We start from the raw sequence: 12500 nt of genomic DNA on the forward strand, positions 1-12500 counted from the left end.
ACAACAACAACAACAACAACAACAACACAGTCACTACCCTGCTCCTGTACGACCTCCTATACCCACCTGGAACAACAACAACAACAACAACATTAACATCAACACAGTCACTACCCTGCTCCTGTACGACCTCCTATACCCACCTGGAACAACAACAACAACAACAACAACATTAACATCAACACAGTCACTACCCTGCTCCTGTACGACCTCCTATACCCACCTGGAACAACAACAACAACAACAACATTAACATCAACACAGTCACTACCCTGCTCCTGTACGACCTCCTATACCCACCTGGAACAACAACAACAACAACCCATTAACATCAACACAGTCACTACCCTGCTCCTGTACGACCTCCTATACCCACCTGGAACAACAACAACAACAACAACATTAACATCAACACAGTCACTACCCTGCTCCTGTACGACCTACTATACCCACCTGGAACAACAACAACAACAACAACAACAACACAGTCACTACCCTGCTCCTGTACGACCTACTATACCCACCTGGAACAACAACAACAACAACAACAACATTAACATCAACACAGTCACTACCCTGCTCCTGTACGACCTACTATACCCACCTGGAACAACAACAACAACATCAACAACATTAACATCAACACAGTCACTACCCTGCTCCTGTACGACCTCCTATACCCACCTGGAACAACATCAACAACAACAACAACATTAACATCAACACAGTCACTACCCTGCTCCTGTACGACCTCCTATACCCACCTGGAACAACAACAACAACATTAACATCAACACAGTCACTACCCTGCTCCTGTACGACCTACTATACCCACCTGGAACAACAACAACAACAACAACAACATTAACATCAACACAGTCACTACCCTGCTCCTGTACGACCTACTATACCCACCTGGAACAACAACAACAACAACAACAACAACATTAACATCAACACAGTCACTACCCTGCTCCTGTACGACCTCCTATACCCACCTGGAACAACAACAACAACAACAACAACATTAACATCAACACAGTCACTACCCTGCTCCTGTACGACCTCCTATACCCACCTGGAACAACAACAACAACAACAACAACATCAACAACATGAACATCAACACAGTCACTACCCTGCTCCTGTACGACCTCCTATACCCACCTGGAACAACAACAACAACAACAACATCAACAACATGAACATCAACACAGTCACTACCCTGCTCCTGTACGACCTCCTATACCCACCTGGAACAACAACAACAACAACAACATCAACAACATGAACATCAACACAGTCACTACCCTGCTCCTGTACGACCTCCTATACCCACCTGGAACAACAACAACAACAACAACATCAACAACATGAACATCAACACAGTCACTACCCTGCTCCTGTACGACCTACTATACCCACCTGGAACAACAACAACAACAACAACAACAACAACATCAACACAGTCACTACCCTGCTCCTGTACGACCTCCTATACCCACCTGGAACACAATCGTGAACGACTGTCATTACTAAGCAAGTGGACAGTTAGCATTTCTCATAGGAAAACATGTCACACTTAGCCACCATGCTAACACTAGCTGGGCATGCAGAGTTGTATACTGGATAGCTACGATAGTGCCACTGATGAAGAAGAACAGCCACAGCAAAGCATCCATGCTATAAAAATGATATTTTCCTCACAACGATGGCATCCATCCATGAACCCCTACGCGGCTGGTATGCAACCGTTTTCCCCCTTACGGTTGAAGCCTGTGTCACGCGAAGCTATTTGGACGCAATTGAAATTGCATGCAACATCCAATCCTGTCATACATCACGTTTTCATAAATTATTGGTTTATCCAAACGTTTGGTAATTGTAACAGCATCGATGTAGACTAAATGCTGGTTGTACAAATTAGCTAGCAAGACAAAATATTGCATATTTGCCAACCATGTTTTACCAAGCTAGCGACGAGCTAAGCTAGCAAACTTTAGCTAGCTAACTAGTGCAGTCATGTTGGACAATTTCAGTTGAAACCGGACAGAGAAAGGTCTGGGTTCACTTTTAAAATGACATTTATTGACTGCCAGACCATGTACATAAACCACGACTAGGCATGAAGTCTAGAATAGTTTTTACATTTCCCATTTCGCATTTGTCTGTTTTGTCGTGGTTTGCAGCTGCACTGACAGCTGTGTTAACATGACAACTAGGTCAGACTTCCGAACAGAACGATATGCCGAGTTATTTAAACTGTTGTCTGCTCACTGATTGGACATTGCATATAGTTAGTTGTGTGAAATAGGATTGATATATATCTCATGCGATGCAATGCAACTAAATTGCAAGCAATTTTTAGGGGGTGACACACTGAGCAACCCAGATGCAACTTTGTTTCAAGCAACATAAATGGCGTCCAGATTGCTTCATGTGACATCGGCTTAAGGCTAAAAAGCTAACTCTCTTGGTTTCGGATTTTGCATATTTATTTACATGTTCACTCCTGTTACACAGCCTGATCCCTCCTGTTACACAGCCGGATCCCTCCTGTTACACAGCCTGATCACTCCTGTTACACAGCCTGATCCCTCCTGTTACACAGCCTGATCCCTCCTGTTACACAGCCTGATCCCTCCTGTTACACAGCCTGATCCCTCCTGTTACACAGCCTGATCCCTCCTGTTACACAGCCTGATCCCTCCTGTTACACAGCCTGATCCCTCCTGTTACACAGCCTGATCCCTCCTGTTACACAGCCTGATCCCTCCTGTTACACAGCCTGATCACTCCTGTTACACAGCCTGATCACTCCTGTTACACAGCCTGATCCCTCCTGTTACACAGCCTGATCCCTCTTGTTACACAGCCTGATCACTCCTGTTACACAGCCTGATCCCTCCTGTTACACAGCCTGATCCCTTCTGTTACACAGCCGGATCCCTCCTGTTACACAGCCTGATCACTCCTGTTACACAGCCTGATCCCTCCTGTTACACAGCCTAATCCCTCCTGTTACACAGCCTAATCCCTCCTGTTACACAGCCTGATCACTCCTGTTACACAGCCTGATCCCTCCTGTTACACAGCCTAATCCCTCCTGTTACACAGCCTAATCCCTCCTGTTACACAGCCTAATCCCTCCTGTTACACAGCCTGATCACTCCTGTTACACAGCCTGATCCCTCCTGTTACACAGCCCCCACCATCACATACCTTCTCTCCTCCGTGGATGGCTACGGTGATGTTGCGTACGGCCAGTTCCTGGTCCTCTCTGTATCTCAGACCAAACCCTCTGATGTCTATGTTGCCTGCTGTGGGCCAGCCTGGAGGCAGAGACGATGGGTCATGTCTCCAGTCCGCCTGGGAGGGGACGAATAGAGTTAAACACACCAAGAGTTATACACACACACACCAAGAGTTATACACACACACACCAAGAGTTATACACACACACACCAAGAGTTATACACACACACACACACCAAGAGTTATACACACACACACCAAGAGTTATACACACACACCAAGAGTTATACACACACATACCAAGAGTTATTGATAAAGAAATGTGTGATTAAGATATGACTAAAATGTCACACCCTCAGTTAAACTAATAATGTCTGACTATTAGTAGACTAGAGCTTAGAGAGTTAATCAAATGTGCTTATATAAGATGCATATTTGCCCAGCAACTGAGTATCTGTGTCTTGTAATTAGGCAAGCAGAAGTGCAAAACGATTGAAACCAATAACAGGAGACTGGTTCCCAAAACAGATGTCCCCACACAGGGAAGGGGAGTGAGAGGCTTGCAGGATATTGTGAGAACAGCGATAACTATGTATGGGAATAGAGAGAAAATGCAGCCTGCCCGAGCAAGGAGTAGGCTATGATAAGAACGTGTGTGTGTGTGTATGTGTGTGTGTGTGTGTGTGTGTGTATATGTGTGTGTGACCTGATGGTCAGGAGAGCAGAGGATAACCACATGAGCTAAACCCAGGTGTGAGCTTACAAGATGTGTACAGTGGAAAAATACAGATTTTAGGGATTTTTCCTCTAACGTGTGTGTATAAAAAGACTGTGCGCCCATTTTGGGGGCAGAGCTCTCATGAATAAAGGCTGACCATTGCAGAAAGGGGTCTTTGTTTAATTCATTATTTAACTAGAGATTTACAACCTCTGGAAATTATTCAAAGATTTGAGAAGTAGTTGACTTCAACCATTGAGATAACAGAATTCTCGTGACAGTTATACACACACACAGAGTTATACACACACACACACACACACACACACCAAGAGTTATACACACACACCAAGAGTTATACACACACACACCAAGAGTTATACACACACACACCAAGAGTGATACACACACACACACACACACACACACCAAGAGTTATACACACCAAGAGTTATACACACACACACCAAGAGTTATACACACACACACCAAGAGTTATACACACACACACCAAGAGTTATACACACACACACCAAGAGTTATACACACACACACCAAGAGTTACACACACACACACACCAAGAGTTATACACACACACACCAAGAGTTATACACACACACACCAAGAGTTATACACACACACACACACACAGAGTTATACACACACACACCAAGAGTTATACACACACACACACACACACACACACACACACACCAAGAGTTATACACACCAAGAGTTATACACACACACACCAAGAGTTATACACACACACACCAAGAGTTATACACACACACACCAAGAGTTATACACACACACACCAAGAGTTATACACACACACACCAAGAGTTATACACACACACACCAAGAGTTATACACACACACACCAAGAGTTATACACACACACACCAAGAGTTATACACACACACACCAAGAGTTATACACACACACACCAAGAGTTATACACACACACACCAAGAGTTATACACACACACACACCAAGAGTTATACACACACATACCAAGAGTTATACACACACACACCAAGAGTTATACACACACACACCAAGAGTTATACACACACACACCAAGAGTTATACACACACACACCAAGAGTTATACACACACACACCAAGAGTTATACACACACACACCAAGAGTTATACACACACACACCAAGAGTTATACACACACACCAAGAGTTATACACACACACACCAAGAGTTATACACACACACACCAAGAGTTATACACACACACATACCAAGAGTTATTGATAAAGAAATGTGTGATTAAGATATGACTAAAATGTCACACCCTCAGTTAAACTAATAATGTCTGACTATTAGTAGACTAGAGCTTAGAGAGTTAATCAAATGTGCTTATATAAGATGCATATTTGCCCAGCAACTGAGTATCTGTGTCTTGTAATTAGGCAAGCAGAAGTGCAAAACGATTGAAACCAATAACAGGAGACTGGTTCTCAAAACAGATGTCCCCACACAGGGAAGGGGAGTGAGAGGCTTGCAGGATATTGTGAGAACAGCGATAACTATGTATGGGAATAGAGAGAAAATGCAGCCTGCCCGAGCAAGGAGTAGGCTATGATAAGAACGTGTGTGTGTATGTGTGTGTGTGTGTGTGTGTGTGTGTATATGTGTGTGTGACCTGATGGTCAGGAGAGCAGAGGATAACCACATGAGCTAAACCCAGGTGTGAGCTTACAAGATGTGTACAGTGGAAAAATACAGATTTTAGGGATTTTTCCTCTGACGTGTGTGTATAAAAAGACTGTGCGCCCATTTTGGGGGCAGAGCTCTCATGAATAAAGGCTGACCATTGCAGAAAGGGGTCTTTGTTTAATTCATTATTTAACTAGAGATTTACAACCTCTGGAAATTATTCAAAGATTTGAGAAGTAGTTGACTTCAACCATTGAGATAACAGAATTCTCGTGACAGTTATACACATACCAAGAGTTATACACACACACACACCAAGAGTTATACACACACACACACACACCAAGAGTTATACACACACACACCAAGAGTTATACACACACACACCAAAAGTTACACACACACACCAAGAGTTATACACACACACACCAAGAGTGATACACACACACAGAGTTATACACACACACAGAGTTATACACACACACACACACACACACACACACACACCAAGAGTTATACACACCAAGAGTTATACACACACACACCAAGAGTTATACACACACACACCAAGAGTTATACACACACACACCAAGAGTTATACACACACACACACAGAGTTATACACACACACACCAAGAGTTATACACACACACACCAAGAGTTATACACACACACACCAAGAGTTATACACACACACACCAAGAGTTATACACACACACACCAAGAGTTATACACACACACACACACAGAGTTATACACACACACACACACCAAAAGTTATACACACACACACCAAGAGTTATACACACACACACACCAAGAGTTATACACACACACACCAAGAGTTATACACACACACACCAAGAGTTATACACACACACACCAAGAGTTATACACACACGCACACACCAAGAGTTATACACACACACACCAAGAGTTATACACACACACACACACCAAGAGTTATACACACACACACCAAGAGTTATACACACACACACACACCAAGAGTTATACACACACACACCAAGAGTTATACACACACACACACACCAAGAGTTATACACACACACACCAAGAGTTATACACACACACACACACACACACACACACACACACACACCAAGAGTTATACACACACACACACACACACACACAGAGTATTATCAGCCCCTCCAGGATTCCGGGATCGCAACTTCTTTTGCAATATCAATTCCCTGCATATTATGCGAGGGTTTGCAAATTTGACCAATCACTGTATTATTTCTGCATAAAACAGTCAAATCAGTCAAATTCACCTCATATCATCGCCGCAGCAAAATCAAGCAGTCACACACACACACACAGTCATAGTCACACAAACACAGTCACGTATATATATAGTATAGTATAGTTATATACAGTCACAGTCACGTATATATATAGTATAGTTATATACAGTCACAGTCACGTATATATATAGTATAGTTATACACAGACACAGTCATGTATATATATATATATATATATATATATATATAGTATAGTTATATACAGTCACAGTCACGTATATATATAGTATAGTTATACACAGTCACAGTCACGTATATATATATATATATATATATATATATATATATATATATATATATATATATATATAATGTATAGTTATACACAGTCACAGTCATGCATATATATAGTATAGTATATTTATACACAGTCACAGTCACGTGTATATATATAGTATATTATAGTTATACACAGTCACAGTCACGTATATATATATAGTATAGTATAGTTATATACAGTCACAGTCACGTATATACAGTTGAAGTCGGAGGTTTACATACACCTTAGCCAAATACATTTAAACTCAGTTTTTCACAATTCCTGACATTTAATCCTAGTAAAAAGTCCCTGTCTTAGGTCAGTTAGGATCACCACTTTATTTTAAGAATGTGAATTGTCAGCATAATAGTAGAGAGAATGATTTATTTCAGCTTTCATTTCTTTCATCACATTCCCAGTGGGTCAGAAGTTTACATGCACTCAATTAGTATTTGGTAGCATTGCCTTTAAATTGTTTAACTTGGGTCAAACGTTTCGGGTAGCCTTCCACAAGCTTCCCACAATAAATTGGGTGAATTTTGGCCCATTCCTCCTGACAGAGCTGGTGTAACTGAGTCAGGTTTGTAGGCCTCCTTGCTCGCACACGCTTTTTCAGTTCTGCCCACACATTTTCTATAGGATTGAGGTCAGGGCTTTGTGATGGCCACTCCAATACCTTGACTTTGTTGTCCTTAAGCCATTTTGCCACAACTTTGGAAGTATGCTTGGGGTCATTGTCTATTTGGAAGACCCATTTGCGACCAAGCTTTAACTTCCTGACTGATGTCTTGAGATGTTTCTTCAATATATCCACATCATTTTCCTTCCTCATGATGCCATCGATTTTGTGAAGTGTACCAGTCCCTCCTGCAGCAAAGCACCCCCACAGCATGATGCTGCCACCCCCGTGCTTCACGGTTGGGATGGTGTTCTTCGGCTTGCAAGCAACCAACTTTATCCTCCAAACATAACGATGGTCATTATGGCCAAACAGTTATATTTTTGTTTCATCAGACCAGAGGACATTTCTCCTAAAAGTACGATCTTTGTCCCCATGTGCTCCACTGTAGTTTGGCTTTTTTATGGCAGTTTTGGAGCAGTGGCTTCTTCCTTGCTGAGCGGCCTTTCAGGTTATGTTGATATTGGACTCATTTTACTGTGGATATAGATAGTTTTGTACCTGTTTCCTCCAGCATCTTCACAAGGTCCTTTGCTGTTGTTCTGGGATTGATTTGCACTTTCCGCACCAAAGTACATTCATCTGTAGGAGACAGAACGCGTCTCCTTCCTGAGCGGTATGACGACTGCGTTGTCCCATGGTGTTTATACTTGCGTACTATTGTTTGTACAGATGAACGTGGTACCTTCAGGGCATTTGGAAATTGCTCCCAAGGATGAACCAATTTTCTTTCTGAGGTCTTGGCTGATTTCTTTTGATTTTCCCATGATGTCAAGCAAAAAGGCATTGAGTTTGAAGATAGGCCTTGAAATACATCCACAGGTACACCGCCAATTGACTCAAATGATGTCAATTAGCAGAAGCTTCTAAAGCCATGACATCATTTTCTGGAATTTTCCAAGCTGTTTAAAGGCACAGTCAACTTAGTGTATGTAAACTTCTGACCCACTGGAATTGTGATACAGTGAATTATAAGTGAAATAATCTGTCTGTAAACAATTGTTGGAAAAATTACTTGTGTCATGCACAAAGTAGATGTCCTAACCGACTTGCCAAAACTATAGTTTGTTAACAAGAAATTTGTGGAGTGGTTGAAAAACTAGTTTTAATGACTCCAACCTAAATGTATGTAAACTTCCGACTTCAACTTCATATAGTATAGTTATACACAGTCAGTCACATATACAGTGGGGGAAAAAAGTATTTAGTCAGCCACCAATTGTGCAAGTTCTCCCACTTAAAAAGATGAGAGAGGCCTGTAATTTTCATCATAGGTACACATCAACTATGACAGAAAAATGGAGGGAAAAAAATCCAGAAAATCACATTGTAGGATTTGTAATGAATTTATTTGCAAATTATGGTGGAAAATAAGTATTTGGTCACCTACAAACAAGCAAGATTTCTGGCTCTCACAGACCTGTAACTTCTTCTTTAAGAGGCTCCTCTGTCCTCCACTCGTTACCTGTATTAATGGCACCTGTTTGAACTTGTTATCAGTATAAAAGACACCTGTCCACAACCTCAAACAGTCACACTCCAAACTCCACTATGGCCAAGACCAAATAGCTGTCAAAGGACACCAGAAACACAATTGTAGACCTGCACCAGGCTGGGAAGACTGAATCTGCAATAGGTAAGCAGCTTGGTTTGAAGAAATCAACTGTGGGAGCAATTATTAGGAAATGGAAGACATACAAGACCACTGATAATCTCCCTCGATCTGGGGCTCCACGCAAGATCTCACCTCGTGGGGTCAAAATGATCACAAGAACGGTGAGCAAAAATCCCAGAACCACACGGGGGGACCTAGTGAATGACCTGCAGAGAGCTGGGACCAAAGTAACAAAGCCTACCATCAGTAACACACTACGCCGCCAGGGACTCAAATCCTGCAGTGCCAGACGTGTCCCCCTGCTTAAGCCAGTACATGTACAGGCCCGTCTGAAGTTTGCTAGAGTGCATTTGGATGATCCAGAAGAGGATTGGGAGAATGTCATATGGTCAGATGAAACCAAAATATAACTTTTTTGGTAAAAACTCAACTCGTCGTGTTTGGAGGACAAAGAATGCTGAGTTGCATCCAAAGAACACCATACCTACTGTGAAGCATGGGGGTGGAAACATCATGCTTTGGGGCTGTTTTTCTGCAAAGGGACCAGGACGACTGATCCGTGTAAAGGAAAGAATGAATGGGGCCATGTATCGTGAGATTTTGAGTGAAAACGTCCTTCCATCAGCAAGGGCATTGAAGATGAAACGTGGCTGGGTCTTTCAGCATGACAATGATCCCAAACACACCGCCCGGGCAACGAAGGAGTGGCTTCGTATGAAGCATTTCAAGGTCCTGGAGTGGCCTAGCCAGTCTCCAGATCTCAACCCCATAGAAAATCTTTGGAGGGAGTTGAAAGTCCGACAGCCCCAAAACATCACTGCTCTAGAGGAGATCTGCATGGAGGAATGGGCCAAAATACCAGCAACAGTGTGTGAAAACCTTGTGAAGACTTACAGAAAACGTTTGACCTGTGTCATTGCCAACAAAGGGTATATAACAAAGTATTGAGAAACTTTTGTTATTGACCAAATACTTATTTTCCACCATAATTTGCAAATAAATTCATAAAAAATCCTACAATGTGATTTTCTGGATTTTTTAAAATAATTTTGTCTGTCATAGTTGACGTGTACCTATGATGAAAATTACAGGCCTCTCTCATCTTTTTAAGTGGGAGAACTTGCACAATTGGTGGCTGACTAAATACTTTTTTCCCCCACTGTATATATAGTATAGTTATATACAGTCACGTATATATATAGTATGGTTATACACAGTCACGTACCTCTTTCTCTGTGTCTTCGTACTCCTTGACTCTCTCCACGGCCACGATGTTGGTTTCCAGATCTGAAGACATCCTCACTAGCCAGGTCAGAGAGGCTGTCAGCTACAGGACACAGAGACAGAGACAGAGAGACCGAGAGACAGAGACAGAGACAGAGACAGAGAGAGAGAAAAAATATGTATGCACTCAACTAACTGTAAGTCACTCTGGATAAGAGCGTCTGCTAAATGACTAAAATGTAAATGTAAAAAATAATACGCTCAAATAGTTGCTGTCACAAACTCCACACAGTGGTCACTGACTAGTTGGACATTCATTTCCCACTGACCAAACATGTTCTGTACTAACAGCACTCTGTTTTTGCTTTGACGGACCTCATGAATGCAACTGTTTATGTTAAATTGTTTAGTGTTCTACTTGTTGTCCTGAAAAGAAAATGGTAAAACACTTCATTGTGAGGCGGACTGCAGATAAACGAAAGAGATCAATGAAAAGGCGATTTCTGCTGGGGTCTCGGGACTGACAGGGTTAAACAACCTGTGGGGTGAGTTTTCCCAAAAACACAAGGTTCATCTTTAACATGAAGATCATCATTCATCCACTGCCTGTGTTCTTCAGGGTAACCGACCTCACTGGCTGGCTGTGAAACTAAACCAATGAATGAAGGTAACTCTTCTGTTTTTGTAATGAAACAGAATCCTAGGGTTCCAGTGTCTGTCCACACACACGTAAACGCATTACTGACCTGTAGCGCGTATGAGATGGACAGGCCCACGATCCCAGGGCTGAGGCTCTCTCTAGCCATCACAGCAAACAGAGCAGCAAACATTACGATACAGTTCCCTACAAACTCCAGACGCACCGCCAGCCACCTACAACACAGAGAGATATTAGAAACATTACGATACAGTTCCCTACAAACTCAAGACGCACCGCCAGCCACCTACAACACAGATTATAAACACATACTGTTTCATGTGAAAGAACAGGTGGACAGGTGAATGTTAATAATACCTGGTCTCATTAGTATGGACATTAAACATATCTATATTTTATATCTCAACATTACTTATTGATTTAACCAATAAAGGTGTAGGGGTGTGTGCATGTGATGACCACGCTCCTCACCGGTTGGCTACGATGCTGGGGTAGTATGCTTCCTGGTTGTGGTCAACTCGACCGTCGCTCTCCCTGATGAAGCGTTCCTGCTCCCCAAAGGCTCTGATTACGCTGGTCCCTAGCAACGTCTCGTTGAAGTGTGTGTAGACCGGGGAACGACTGACTGACTCCAGACGCTTCAACTGACGAGACGACGCCACGTAGAAACGCTGTGGGGAGGGAGGGACGGAATAGAGGGCGAAATGGGGGGTATAAAAGAACAGTGAGTAGGAAAACAGGGAAAGTGGGATCTCTCTCTCTCTCTCCCTCTCTCCCTCTCTCCCTCTCTCCCTCTCTCCCTCTCTCCCTCTCTCCCTCCCTCCCTCCCTCCCTCCCTCCGCGACCCACCTGGACAAAGAAGTAGAGTATTCCCAGGGGAGGTATGATAATAGCCACCAGCGGAGTAGCGATCAGTATAACCACACAGGATCCCACTACGTTGAACATGGAGCCCATGAACATCTTAATGATACTGAGAAGAGAGAAGGATATAGATCTATAAAGCAGCATTACATGGTATCAATAGCAGCTGACATATTTCATAATAATATAATAATAATTTAAAGATTTTCTGTCCAAAT

The 12500-nt window shown here is 42.5% G+C and overlaps 1 protein-coding gene across 1 annotated transcript in view; it reads right to left on the minus strand.

Annotated features, from left to right (window-relative positions):
- LOC121551689 (multidrug resistance-associated protein 1) overlaps positions 1-12500 on the minus strand; it is an 87861-nt gene that overhangs the window by 2944 nt on the left and 72417 nt on the right. Inside the window, 5 exon segments of the mRNA XM_045211069.1 lie at positions 3223-3369; positions 10762-10863; positions 11507-11633; positions 11890-12089; positions 12268-12391. Coding sequence (XP_045067004.1) covers positions 3223-3369; positions 10762-10863; positions 11507-11633; positions 11890-12089; positions 12268-12391 — 700 coding nt within the window.

Source organism: Coregonus clupeaformis, chromosome 35 (assembly GCF_020615455.1).
Source record: "Coregonus clupeaformis isolate EN_2021a chromosome 35, ASM2061545v1, whole genome shotgun sequence".
NCBI classification, from domain to species: Eukaryota; Metazoa; Chordata; class Actinopteri; order Salmoniformes; family Salmonidae; genus Coregonus; species Coregonus clupeaformis.